Source organism: Heptranchias perlo, chromosome 3 (genome assembly GCF_035084215.1).
Source record: "Heptranchias perlo isolate sHepPer1 chromosome 3, sHepPer1.hap1, whole genome shotgun sequence".
Classification (NCBI taxonomy): Eukaryota; Metazoa; Chordata; class Chondrichthyes; order Hexanchiformes; family Hexanchidae; genus Heptranchias; species Heptranchias perlo.
Genome location: NC_090327.1, coordinates 119,263,552 through 119,278,532, shown reverse-complemented (window position 1 = coordinate 119,278,532; position 14,981 = coordinate 119,263,552). Strand labels below are relative to the sequence as shown.

The 14,981-nt window shown below is 41.5% G+C and overlaps 1 protein-coding gene across 1 annotated transcript in view; it reads right to left on the bottom strand.

The window, feature by feature from the left end:
* The window catches only part of LOC137319851 (eukaryotic translation initiation factor 3 subunit E), a 157,813-nt gene that overhangs the window by 16,925 nt on the left and 125,907 nt on the right, over positions 1 to 14,981 (bottom strand). Inside the window, exon 11 of the mRNA XM_067981769.1 lies at positions 6,618 to 6,720. Within this exon, the coding sequence (XP_067837870.1) occupies positions 6,618 to 6,720 (103 nt within the window). The remainder of the gene's footprint in view (positions 1 to 6,617; positions 6,721 to 14,981) is intronic.

Sequence of the window (14,981 nt, the reverse complement as noted above, 5' to 3'; positions counted from 1 at the left end):
CGCGACCCATCAGACTGTTAATCAGCCCATGAATCCCCCCACTACACACTGTTCTCCAAGGGAAGAGTGAGGAGATGTGCAAACAAAACAAATTGCAACTAATTGTTCTTCAATATATTTCTCATAGAATGCTCTTAATTCATGATTTGAGATTACCCTCACCACTACCATTACTAGCACCAATATTTCACCATCTTGTTATCTAGCCCCAGATGTAATCGAGGCCCACCATACCACTTGGGTCTTTTTCTACAGTTTCAGCACAAAAATGTTACCAACCCACCATTACGTTTTGCTGAAACTTTACTAAACAAAAACACTTACAGTACAACTGCGTGCAAATTGTGATGCTTCCACTTTACTGGTTTACTAAAATCTGTCTGACAACACTGACTCTTGGCTCTTTCCATCTGGATATTGTTAGCCAGACAAGAATCCCCCTGTTGAGAGGTTAGCAAAGACAGAAACTGTAAAGTCTCCCGTTGTGAAAAGCTGCAAACAGATCCATCTCTCAACATTTCAATTTGCAAAACAAAAGTTTTCCCACTAACTGCTGTAACACCTACCCTGCTCTGAAAATATATGGCTAAATGCTCCAGCCAGATCATGGCTCTGGGAAAGGGTAATCTGGTTACTTCAACATCAGTTAAAATAACCTGGTTATCTCAACTCGTCACCAATCTGAAAAATGCTATCACATGAAAAGTCTTCACTCCCCTTTCTGGCCCCCCATAGGTTTGCACTTCTACAAAACAATGTTATTTGTCTAAATATGTGCTGACTAATCTTATATCCATAATTAAATCTCAGACGAACCATAAGACCAACCACCAAGTCACCAGTCCCAATCTGTCAGCATTTGACTGGGCTGTCCAAAAATACTATGGCCAATTTCCATACTTCAGAAAAGACATACTTGCTCTCGAGGCAGTACAAAGAAGGTTCACTCGGTTAATCCCGGGGATGAGGGGGTGGACATAGGAGAGGTTGAGTAGATTGGGACTCTACTCATTGGAGTTCAGAAGAATGAGAGGCGATCTTATTGAAACATATAAGATTGTGAAGGGGCTTGATCGGGTGGATGCGGTAAGAATGTTCCCAAGGATGGGTGAAACTAGAACTAGGGGGCATAATCTTAGAATAAGGGGCTGCTCTTTCAAAACTGAGATGAGGAGAAACTTCTTCACTCAGAGGGTAGTAGGTCTGTGGAATTTGCTGCCCCAGGAAGCTACATCATTAAGTAAATTTAAAACAGAAATAGACAGACAGTTTCCTAGAAGTAAAGGGAATTAGGGGTTACGGGGAGCGGGCAGGAAATTGGACATGAATTTAGATTTGAAGTTAGGATCAGATCAGCCATGATCTTATTGAATGGCGGAGCAGGCTCGAGGGGCCGATTGGCCTGCTCCTGCTCCTATTTCTTATGTTCTTATGTAATTATACCTACAGAAGCATCCACCATCAGACTGAAGGAGGGAGGTGGAGGCTGCATATTGTATCTCAAGATAATTTTTCTATTTGGACCAGTGCAATCCTACTATAGTGTTTTGATTGATTTCTAGTGTCTGGAGAATACAAGGAAATCAATGCACTACTTGATTTTGTTGAGAGGGTCACATCATGAGCCCTTGCATCCATCAGAGACAACCCTTGCCAGACACAGAATTCTTAACTTAGCATTCAGTGCCCCCACTGATATAGTAAGAGGGGCCATGGCCATAAGTGTAGGGATACAGTTAATAAGAGGAAGGTCCTGGGCAATTGGCAAGGCCCTAGCTGTGAAATATCCACATACGACTGTCTGATACTGCTGTGTGCCATAAACCAAAGTCAAGGACAGAAGAAGGCCATTCTCCCATCAAAACTTATCCCTCAACTGAAAGAAAGAACGCATTTGCAATTATGTAATGCCTTTTATGACCTCATAACGTCCCAAAGCGCTTCACAGCTTTTGACGTGTAGTCACTGTTGCGATGTAGGGAAATACAACAGCCAACTGGTATAGAGCAAGGTCCCACAAGCAGCAATGAGATAAATAACTAGATAATCTGTTTTTGGTAGTGTTGGTTGAGGGATAAATGTTGGCCAGGGCTGGGGGAAACTCCTTACTCTTCTTCGAAATAGTGCCATAGGATCTTTTTCATCCATCTTAGAGGGCAGATGGGGCCTTGCTTTAACATCTCATCTGACTGACGGCACCTCTGAAGCGCTTTGGGACATTCTGAGGTCATAAAGGACACTACATAACTGCAGCACTTCCTCGGTACTTGACTGGAGTGTCAGCCCAGATTATATGCTCAAGTGGAGTCATGTGGGATCCATGAGCTTTTGACTCAGAGGTTAGAGTGATACGAACTCATCCAGCCTAGCGTCCAACTGCATTTTGAAAGCCTCGAAAGTCTGACTTAATTTCTTCAACTGGTGGTTTCCAAATATTGATCACCCTTGAAGTTATGAAATTTCTTCTCTTACGTCTTGTAAATTTACTTTTCACCAATTTAAATTTGTGCCCTACTGGTCTGAAACACTGAAGTGCTATTTTGGGTTCACTTCATCTATCTACACCATTTAATACTTTATATACTTCAGTGAGGTTCTCTCCAGCCCCCTTAGTCATCATCTCTTGGGACTGTACGCGTTTCTAAGTTCTCCTCGCAGCTCATCCCCATCTCACTTGTAACCAGTCCTGTCACTCTTTGCATTCTGCATCAATGCAGGCACGTCCCTTTTCAAAGCTGTATTGACCAATGTATTATAAACACCACAGCATAACCTCTGTAAACCTGCAAGAGTATCCCAACATTCTAGCTTCGTTTTTTGAAATTGCTTCTCCACATTGTCTCAACTGTTTCCTCTGTCCTTAACCTCACCCCTCCTCTACTTCATTGTTGTCTGGGTGTGGATTGTCATTGTTAAATATGCAGACAACAATTGTCATTGTTAAATATGCAGACAACAATTGTCAGTGTTAAATATGCAGACAACAATTGTCAGTGTTAAATATGCAGACAACAATTGTCATTGTTGTCTGCATATTTAACCAACATTCACGTCCACACCCAGGACACTTATATTAATGAAAACAGCAAGGTTTCAAGTGCTAACTTTTGCAGTACTCCAATCAGCAACCCTCTCGCCAGTCTGACACTACCCACAAGGTCATGGAGAGATATGAAGGGGAGGACGAGAGAGATTACAATAGCCCGTTCATGTAACAAAAGGTTTCACTATTATGATCCCCAGGTCATGATATTGTTGGGCTAGATGTTGAGTAGTAAAGTTAAACTCCTGATCGCAAGGGTCATGAGATCCATTTATGGGACAGACCGGAGACACTGTACCAGGATGAATATCTAATGCAAAAGAGCAGAGAAGGTTAAGGGGAGATTTGATAGAGGTGTTCAAAATCATGAAGGATTTTGAAGAGTAAATAAGGAGAAACTGTTTCCATTGGCAGAAGGGTCAGTAACCGGAGGACACAGATTCAAGGTCTAAAGAAACAGAGGCGAGAAGAGGAGAAATTTTTTTACGCAGTGAGTTATGATCTGACTGAAAGGGTGGTGGAAGCAACAATAACAACATTCAAAGGGGAATTGGATAAATACTTGAAGGGGAAAAATTTGCAGGGCTGTGGGGAAAGATAAATCTATATGAAGTCTAATCTTCATATGGTCTAGGCAAATCAAATTGGCAAAGGTAGCTTGGAGGATGAGTTCATGGAATGCATTCAAGACGGTTTCCTAGAACAATACATCATGGAACTAACCAGGGAACAGGCTATTTTCGATCTTGTACTGTGTAATAAGACAGGGTTAATTAGTAATCTCAAAGTAAAGGAACCTCTGGGGAAGAGCGATCATAATATGATGAATTTCACTTTAAGTTGGAGTGTGATGTACTTAAGTCTGAAATTAGAGAATTAAACTTAAATAAAGCCAATTATATAGATATGAAGGGTGAGTTGGCTAAGGTAGGTTGGGAAATTAAAGGGTATGGCAGTTGAAACTAAAGTAGTTAAGGATAGTATTAGATTAAAAGAAGAGGCCTAAAATGTTGCCAAGAAGAGTAGTACGCCTAAGGATTGGGAGAGTTTTAGAAACCAGCAAATCACAACTAAAAAATTGATAAAAAGGGAGAAAATAGAATGAAAGTAAACTAGCAAGAAATTTTAAAATGGATTGTAATAGCTTCTACATGTAAAAAGGAAGAGAGAGTAGCAGAAGTAAATGTTGGTCCCCTAGAGGCTGAGACAGGAGAAATTATAATGGGGAAAACAGGAAATGGCAGATGCATTAAACAAATATTTTGTATCTATCTTCACAGTAAAGAACACAAAAAGCATACCAGAAATAGTGGGAATCCAAGGGGCTAATGAGAGTGAGGAACTGAAAGTAATTAATATCAGCAGAGAAAAAGTGCTTGAGAAACTAATAGGACTAAAAGCTGATCAATCCTCTGGACCTGATGGCCTACATCTGAGTTCTAAAAGAGGTGGCTACAGAGATAGTGAATGCACTGGTTATGATCTTCCAAAATTCCCTGGATTCTAGAACAGTCCCAGCGGATTGGAAGGTAGCAAATGTAACCCCGCTATTCAAGAAAAGAGGGAGAAAAAAAAACAGGAAACTACAGGCCAGTTAGCCTGACATCAGTACTCGGGAAAATGCAGGAATCCATTATTAAGGAAGTAGTAACAGGGCACTTAGAAAATCATAATATGATTAGGCAGAGTCAACATGGTTTTATGAAAGGGAAATAGTGTTTGACAAATTTATTAGAGTTTTTTGAGGATGCAACTAGCAGGGTAGATAAAGGGGAATCAGTGGATGTTGTATATTTGGATTTTCAAAAGGCAGTGCATCCCCCAGGCCCAACAAACCTACCTGTAGTGACTTCCCCCCCCCTCCCCAAAAACTATCACGGACCCTCATTTCTCACTCTGAGGAAAGTTCCTCACTCTCATTTTGGCGGGATTTTCAATAAGGTGCCACATAAAAGGTTGTTACGCAAGATTAGGGCTCATGGGGTTGGGGGTAACATATTAGCATGGATAGAGGATTGGTTAACGGACAGAAAACAGAGTAGCGATAAACGGGTCATTCTCAGGTTGGCAGGCTGTAACTAGTGGAGTATCAAGGATCAGTGCTTCGGCCTCAGTTATTTACAATCTATATTAATGGCTTGGATAAAGGGACCGAGTGTAGTGTATCCAAGTTTGCTGATGATATAAAACTAGGTGGGGAGGACACAAAGGGCATGATTTTGACCCCGAGCTGGGAAGGGATATGGGGATCGGGCAGGAAAGTGGAGTTGAGGTTGAAGATCAGCCATGATCTGATGGAATGGCGGCGCAGGCTCAAGGGGCTGTATGACCTACTCCTGCTCCTATTTCTTATGCTCTTAAGAGCAGGGAAGTGGGACTAGTTGGATAGAGTTTTTAAAGACCCACCACAGGGCCGATGGACCGATTGGCCTCCTTCTGTGCTGTCTCATTCTATGATAAAGGTGAGTGTGCAGGCGTGGGAAACCACTGGAGGTGAAGTAGTCTGTGATGTATCACGACATGCAGAAGTGGAATCAGGAGACCACACCACCATGGAAATGGACTATGGTGCAGACACGTCTGGAGAGGAAGGAATGTTTGGCACTATTGATGGCAGTGGAGAGGTTGAGGAGAATGAAGAGGTACAGTTGACTACGGTTGGCTTGTAAGCTACAGTGAAAAAAACAATGGTGTGCTTTTTCAGAGAGATGCAGAGCTATTTCAGGGAACCACAAATGACAAGAATGGCAGTGATCCAAGAGTGTGCAGTGTATAGATGGCAGAGAAAGAGAAAGTTGGGTTGCCATATTATCCGGAAAGCTTTAAAGGTAGACTGCTGCTGCGAGTTGTTCCTTAGGAAGCCATAAGGAAATCAAAGTGGCTATTCCACATGTAGCTTGAGTTCCTAACTCTTGTGTGGGAAACAAAAGATCTGCTGCAGACTGACATTAGAGAGAAAAAAAACTAACGGCGCAGAACATAACAAAGTATTAGCTCTCTTCCCCACCCCCCCATGACCTTGCCCCTCTCTATCTTTGTAACCTCCTCCAGCCTTCAGAGATCTCTGCACTCCTCTAATTCTGGCCTCTTGCACACCCCCCAATTTCCTACGCTCCACCATTGGCGGCTGTGCCTTCAGCCATAAGCTCTAGAATTCCCTCCCCAAACCTCTCCGCCTCTATCTCTTCCTTTAAGTCGCTCTTTAAAACCTACCTCTTTGACCAAGCTTTTGGTCACCTGTCGTAATATCTATATGTGGCTTGTGTCAAATTTTGTCTGACAACGCTCCAGTGAAGCATCTTGGGACATTTTATTACAAATAAGCTAAATACAGGCTATATAAATGCAAGTTGTTGTTGTTCCTTGTGCATCTCACTTGCACATGGAGGCTGAACAAATGAAGAATCATCCAGTACTCTTCTGGAGACAAACATGTACAAGTCCAAATACTTAGTTAAGGCCATCACACTCATGGTCTTTGTGACCCCAGTAATTGCTAATGATACATTAAGTTCCGCCAGAGCCAAATAATATTTGAGACACACACACTCAAACAAAAACAAAAACCTCTTACCAGTTTTGAATCTATTTTTGCATCTAGTCTTGCATTTCGAATTAAGTTGACAATCCATCTCTCTGCTTCTTCAGGCGTCATATTCAGTTTCTCCGCAAGCATACTGCAATGAAGGGAAAGAGAGAATCTTTACAACAAAAGTAATTCTATCATTTACTTCACCACACAATTTGTAATAGGTCTTGAGATTGTCCTCTGACTTGGTAATGTGACAAATCTTTTCCAGTGATTTTTTTTTCATAGAATCTAAGTAATTTAGAGGACAGAAAGAGGCCATTCAGCCCATCGTGGCTGTGCGGGCTCTTTGGTAGAGCAATCCAAGACTATTCCTGTTGCCCTGCTCTCTTGTATCTCCCACCACTTCAAATATTTATCCAACTTTCCTTATAAAAGATGCAGCGGTCTCCACCTCCACCACTACACTCTAAAAACTCACTGCACAGGGAAGTTTCTCCTAATCTCTCTCCCCATTCAATGATGACCGCTTGTCACAGACTTCCTAACCAGAGAAAATAGCCTTTTTCTATTCACTATGAAAACCCTTCATTGTCTAAAAACCCCATTAAATCTTCTCTTACCATTCTCTGCTCCAGTGGAAATAGCCCCAGTATCTCTTCATAACCACAGTTTCCCATTCCTGATATCATCCTGGTGAATTTCGACTCTACGCTCTCTATGGCTTTAAAACCCTTTCGATACTGGGATGCCCAAAACACCACACAGTACTCTTTGGCCTAACTGATGTTGTGTTTCAAACTCATTACTTCGTTACGCTTGAACTCTATGTCCCTGTTTATAAAACCTGACTACCACCCCAGTTAGGAACTCAAACTATGTGTTGAATAGCCACTATGATTTCCTTATGACTTCCTAAGGAACAACTTGCAGCAGCACTCTACCTTAGCAGAAAGGGAGAATATCAATAAAATCATGTAGCTTTTTATCCATAAATACCCTTTTGATGTAGTCCTGAGGGCCTACTTGTTATTCCGGGTCCAACTGCACTTCTCACACAAGGCAGCAGGTTGCTTAGTATATTTAACGAAACCAAACAGCTCAAAGTTTCTGCAACTCTAATGATATCAGGCATTCACGATGAAACAGCTAATTTGACCACAACACCAGAAGGGGGTGAATACTAAACTTGGCAACTCAAGTCTTTGTTGTCTGCTATTGCCACACGAAGAAGCCATATTGAAAACTGGTCCAGAAGTGCTTCATATTAACTCCATTATTAGTTATAAAAGATGCTCAGTTCACTACGTTACTTTGATCCTGAAGGAACAAATGCCACAAACATAGCAGATCAGAGAAATTCTGATGCTTTGCAAATGTGACGTGCAGCGGTCAGTCTGCTGACTGGTCCCATTAGAGCCCAGACTCAAAGGCCAGTTCCTACCACATTCTCTGCCTAAAACGAGAGGTGTCATTTTTATTTCTTCAGAAAAATCCAAAATGCATTCCTTTGACTAAGCATCATAAGTGCAGATGGTGTTTCCTGTGGTTTTTCAATAAACTAATTGCATACCCTGCTGCTGTGAGACTAATTTCAGAGACCCCTAAATCCCAGTCTATCAACTGCAAGTCTCAAGGAATTACTGGTATTTTCCTGTAGCAGCAGTCTGCATTTACCTGCCAGTAAATAGCACGCATTAAAGCCACAGACCTTGTAGTTTCTCACTACTTCCGGCAATTAAATTTCTTCAAAAGCTGAGTAACTTTCTCATTACAATTAACCCTGCTTCTGAACACACTAAATTGACAAACTAGTAACCATATTATAACTGGTCATATTTTAAAATACACACTTGGAATTCTTTAATTTGGATTTTGGAGATGTATGCAAACAAAGCCATGACAGCATTACATTTAAGTAAAGCCCCACTTAGGCAATAATAGTACATTTGAATGTGTTGAGATTTTAATCTAACAAGTGAAAAATTTACAACAGTAAACCTGACCAGGAATGTGTGAGCTATAGGTAAAGAGTTTGCCCAGTGTCCAGGTCAACATTTATCCCTCAACCAACACCACTGACAGATTATCTGGTCATTTATCTCTCTTCTGCTTGCGGCATCTTTGGGGTGCGGAAATACCAACATACGAAAATGAGGGGCAGGAAAAGACCAGCTGGTCCATCAAGCCAGCCGCACACTCACGATGCCCGGAGCATCCTGACTAGAGATACTTCCTATCCTACCAGCAGCCATGTAATCTCCTGGGAGAGGTAAAACAAACATTAAAAATCCCAGGGCCAAAAAGGGAGAAAGAAACCTGGAAAATTCCTCACCAGTCCAGGAGATCACATTAACAGTTAACCACACATGGTCAATGTACTTACCTTCTATATGATGCGATCTCTGCCCCAGTCAAGAACCGGTCCAGCTTCCTCTTGAAGGCATGCAGAGAGTCAGCACCAACCACAGAACCCAGCAACGCACTCCAAAGGTTTACTACATTCTAGGAAAAGAACCCCCTAACATACAATCCAATCCTACATTTGCGTGGTTTAAACTCGTCCCTTGGTCCTCCCCAATCAGTCAAATTGAAATAATCTATAGGCACGCAATCCAGCCCTTTCATTATTTTATATACCTCTATCAGGTTGCCTCTAAGTCTACTCTGCTCTAAAGTAAATAGGATTGAAGAGCTGGGTCTGTGTAACTAAAGTTCTTTAAGCTAGGAATCATTCTTGTTGCTCCCCTCTGAACCTTTTCCAAGGCCACTATATCACCCACGTTGGCTGCCGCGTTTGCCTACATTACACTGGTGAAGATACTTCACAAGTAATTCACTCGCCGTGAAACGTTTGGGATGTCGAGGAATGCGAAAGGCAAGATATAAATGCAGTTCTTTCTTTCTCATGCAAAGCTTGGAGAATGAAACATACAAGCCTTACACTAATTTAATAGTTTTTGAAATGTTTCAGAAGTGCTTCTCTGCGAAACAAGCATCTTTCAACAGTTGCAGATTAACAGTATTTATTGGAGTGCCACTTTCCCATGTTTTTGGGCCGTATGTTCCAAAGAAATGTTACAAAACCTAACTAGCAAGAGCAAGCTGGTCAATTGGATCGCACACTCATTGCACTGCACAAATCATAAGCAATGGCTGAATCCTCTCATGGTATAAAAAAATACAAGAGGTTTCTTCACAACACAATAAAAAAGTTTGTCTACACAAGTCACTGCACCCCAAAAAAGTAATGAGCTGTGTGAACCTCTTGGGATGTTTCGGTAACATTAGAAAGCACTAAGTGAAAGTATTTCTTACTGGTCAGAATAACAAAACGGGGCTTCACCTGCAAGACCCTGCACTATGATTTCTCTGATTTCAACTGCACTGCCAAACAGATGAAGGAGGAGTAAAGGAAATTTAAACAGAACAATGGGCAAAGTAGCCTGTGCTGCTTCAGGAAATCCCCAGCCAGCTGGTTATACAAGAGTACCCAAGGCAGAGCCTGGAAACAGGTCGTTTGCCTGTCTTGCAGGTGGGAGACATGGGAGTCCTGAAAATGGGGAGGTGAAAAAAAGAACACTTATCAGGAGCTGGGGATTTGGCTCAAATTATTTGTTTCCCTTCCCTAAAAATCAGGTTTGCTCCCCTGATATAAACATGCAATAAAACATACAGCCGCTCCACTAGTTCATGTTCATAATCCAATAGTAGGGTTACCTTGTCCAACAAAAATCACTGACTAGCCACAGATGTGGCTACACACACTGTTTTCACCACATGCACTATTTTTAATAGAAAACACCTTGCATGCACTCACACAAAAAGATAAATGTATTTCACATGTGCACATTTACTTAACATCTACCACCATTCAGTAACCAAGTAAAGAATTCACAAAAATAAAAAAAACACTCGCACACTCTGCTTTCCATCTTACCACTTTGCCAACAACGTACAAAAAGGTTAAAGTTCACATGCAGATGCCATGTGAATATGAGTATTGAGATCACAGGCCCAATGAGGGAATCTATTACTCATTTTTAATTTACTAATCAGAAATGCAATTAGCCACATGTTTGAACACTGAACTGAAGTATAAGATAGCTGGTAGATGCCTCCAAGATTAAGTTGCTACAATATAATGAGTTGCACTGCTCATCTAGACCACATGTACTTGAGAGTCTTGTGCTTTGGCAAATTGCACTTCAACTTCTCGTGTGCTGAAACATCAAACAAAATTCTTGCCATCATTCACTCTTTCCAACCATAATATTAACAGCACTGGCTACGATCTGATACTCCATTAATCTGTAATGTAGGCATAAATGACAGTTGTGACAATTCTTGCGTATCTTCTCCAGTGAACGGTTTCATTGAACATAGTTACCTAGCACTACTGATTACAGCAAAACACATACAGCACTAAACTTTAATGAATGTATTTATACAGCACCTTTCACTTCCTCACAGCTCTACAAGTGGATTACTTCTGAAGTGAAGTCACAAATAAGCAAATGTGGCAGCCAATTTGCACACAGAAAGGTCTAACAAACAGCCAATGAATGACTGTCAGTTATTGGTGGTGTTGGTTAAGAGGGCGATGTTTACCATAAGCACAGAAGAACTCCTTGCTCTTCTTCAAATGCCATGGGATCTTTTACATCCACCTGACAGGCAGGACCTCAGTTCAATGTCGCATCTGAAGGATGGCACCATTTACAAGCAGCACTGTCAGCATAGATTATAGGCTCAAGTCTGTCAGAAGGCATAAAATGAAAGTTTCCTAAAGCACCAATGGTATAAGCTTACATTAACACATTTCAACCTCTGCATATCTTTTTACTTGTGTTATAAACATGATATTTTTATTTTCAAATTCTGACCTGAACCTTTTCATGCAACTCACAATTATCCGCATACAACTAACACAATAAGTTGAATTTTAATACAGCTGTTACTCGTAATTTGACTTAAATGCATAACCTGAATTCAGATGAAATTGTGGACAAATGAAGGAGGGGGGATATGGGGAAGAGAGTGACCAACAGTAACATACTATTGGGTATTTGACAAAGCTTTTCCAGTCTGAGAAAATTAGGAATAAAAGAAAAAAGATTTGCATTTATATAGCGCTTTTCATGATCTCAGGATATCCCAAAGCGCTTTACAGCCAATTAAGTACTTCTAAATTATAGTCACTGTTGTAATGTAGGAAATGCAGCAGCCAATATGCACTCAGCAAGCTCCCACAAACAGAAATGTGATCAATAACCAGATAACCTGTTTTAGTGATGTTGGTTGAGGGATAAATGTTGGCAGGATACCAAAGAGAACTCCCCTACTCTTTTTCAAAATAGTGCCACTGGATCTTTTACATCCACTCGAGAAGGCGGATGTTTAACGTCTCATCCGAAAGACCGTACCTCCAACAGCGCAGCACTCCCTCCATATTGGACTGGGGTGTGTCAGCCGAGATTATGGGCTCAAGTCTCTCTGGAGTGGGATTTGAACCCATGACCTTGTGACTCAGAGACTCACTGAGCCACGGCTGACATGATGTTTGAAGTGATACTTTAAAAAGACTCCAAGCTTGCCAGGGACATGCACTAATTCCACAATGTAACAATTCTACTATGGTTTCCAAAAGAAAAAAAAAGATAGAGCACATTATACTTAAGTATCTATATATCTTCAGGTCCCCAGATGGTAGTGTGCTGATGTAACAAATGGCATAGTACGGAGTCATATAGGCAAGAAATGTCAACCTCGACATTGATGCGCTGGCGAATATTGGCTCGGGCAACTGCAGGGGCATTAAATATGGCATCACTTTCTTGGCAAGAGAGAATTATAAATGCCCATTTCCTGGCAATGATCCAATGACCACTGCTGGAAGAGCAGGTGTTGCCTCAAACTCACCCACAATTTTCTCCTCCTCCCCCTTTCCCTTCCCCAATTCATATGGGGCAAGATCCCAGAGGACAGCTGGAACCTGTGGAGCCATACCCAAAGTCGAGTCAATGCCGTCAGTAGTAAAGGGAATACGAAGAGGAGAAAATGAGAGGGAGAACTGAAGGGGGACGAAAGACAGCACTTCTAATAAATCAAGGACAATTAAACATCCATTACATCACTGGACACAGAATATCAGTATTCTAGATTTAAATCCTGGGATTATTTTTGTACAGGATTTTTGGCAAATGAACCCTCTATTCAGCTCAAATCCTTCTTCAGCCAGGAAGACTTTGCCACTCACAGGTACCATCAATGCCTCTCAAGCATCAGTCAACAGAAGGTACAATGCAGCTGAGAGATTAATCTTCCTACTAACAGAATGCATGCTCCTGCTGAGGATTGGAAGAACTCATGTATGAGGTGGGAATTTGTCACTGAAACTCGATCTACCGATCAGCAGTTACCAACGACTTCTTTAAAAAGAAATATTTAGTTACCTAGCGCCTCGTATACCAAAATAAAACTGACAGTTAACGGCAGAAACACCTTACATATGCAGCGCAAGAGCAATCTTCCAAAGCCAGAGAGATCCGAGTGACCAACAGGTTCATCTTGGCTCCTTGGCCAACACATTTCTTTAGCTTCACAAATTTTATTGCTGGGGTTGAGGTTTTTGAAAACATGGAATGAAATCTGTTTCTGTGAAGAACGATGCCAAGTGATCTATAGCTTGAAACACATGCCAACATCCAGCCTGAATGCATGGTAGCATACTTTTTTGTTTCCATCTCATGATAAAAATATTTGTGGGATTGCATTTATATTCCCCGAGCGCTGAACTGCTGTCGCATAAGTCTCTGGATGTATGGAGCAAGCTGTAAGCTCAAGGAGTATGTTCATTCAAACCACTTGATTCTTCTAAGTTTTAAAGGAAATCAATCTGATTGTAATGCTTACCAGAAAAAAGAATAACTTTGTTTTGCAACTGAGCATATTAGTGTGTCACATAGCAGCGCTCCCATTTTTTAAAATGGACTTGAGAGCACTAAGCAGCTTGGCGATAGCACACGTTCTCAAAAGTCACATTAGAACAATTACTTTCCCCCTCAAAGTATTTGACTAATTGAATTGTTCATGCAAACAGTGCTGCCCCCTTCCTCCAGTTAAGTGCAAGGCAAATTACTCATGCAGCAGCCAGGATATTATTCAGCAATCTCTTCAACTGTGCAAAATTAAGCACTAAAACAGCAGTCTGATCATTCTAACCATGTGCTAGTGGACATTTGAGATTGGGGGGGGGGGGGGGGAAGGTTTGAGAGCAGAGAGGATAGAATGAACCACAAGTTTAATAGCCATTTGAATATGGGTTTTTGCCAACTTGGGTTCCTGAAATTCAGTTGAGACAGCCTCAGCCTGCCAGCTCCTGAATATCTCAATCACCAGAGCTGCCGATGTCTGCATGCTTCTGTGCACCAAGCTGGCATTAGTGTCTGCACAATGAGATGTAGAAGCAAAGAAAATGGTCACTAATGGTCAGGGGAGATCAACAGATGATCCAAGCCGGGAGTGTGGGGGGGGGGGGGGGGGGGGGGGGGGGGAGGAAAAAAGGGGATGATCTTTTAAAGGAGGATATTCTACTGGGAAATACTTACTGCTGCTTATTTCTTCAGCAGCAAATAATTTAAAGGTCTAGTCCCCTCGAACAGCCCACAGAAACAGGTACATACAAGCATACGACAATGACAGACAGGAAAAGACCCTCTGGTCCATCCAGCCTGTCCCACACAATTGTGATGCCTTGCACATCACAATATATACACTTTCCCATTCCACCCGAAAGCCAAGTGATCCCCTAAGGGAGGCAAAAAATCATAAAAACACAGACCAATTAGGAGGAGGGAAAAAAATGGAAAATTCCTCTGACCCCTTTAAGCGATCGAAACTAGTCCAGGAGCCCAGTCTGACCATGATTAACGTTATATAGTACCTACATTTCGTATGGGGTGATCTCTGCCCCAGACATACATGGCTGACATCAGCCAAACATTTGAAGACTCTGATCTACAACGTTGAGTCAGTGGCGTGCAATGTTATGGAATAGTATTTCCAACACCTAAAAAATGTTTAAATCACGGAAAGTGGACATAAGGAAAAAAAGATAGCAGACCAGAAAGGAAAAAACAGAGCAAGTTAAATTGTCATGTGCCCTGAAGACAAACAGAAATGGAAAAGTTTAAACATCTGATGCGAGCAAAATCAGGATACACTCATAAGATGACCAGAAGAATGGAATGAGAAAAGGTAATTTGGCCCATCAGTCTCATTTCTTCCATGGGCCATTTATAATCCTATTTGGGACTCTTCAAAATCATTTAACCCACTGAGCTATGCTTCTCTCCAGCACCCAAAAGATAAACCCGGCAAAACTCCAGAATATCTAACATACCACAT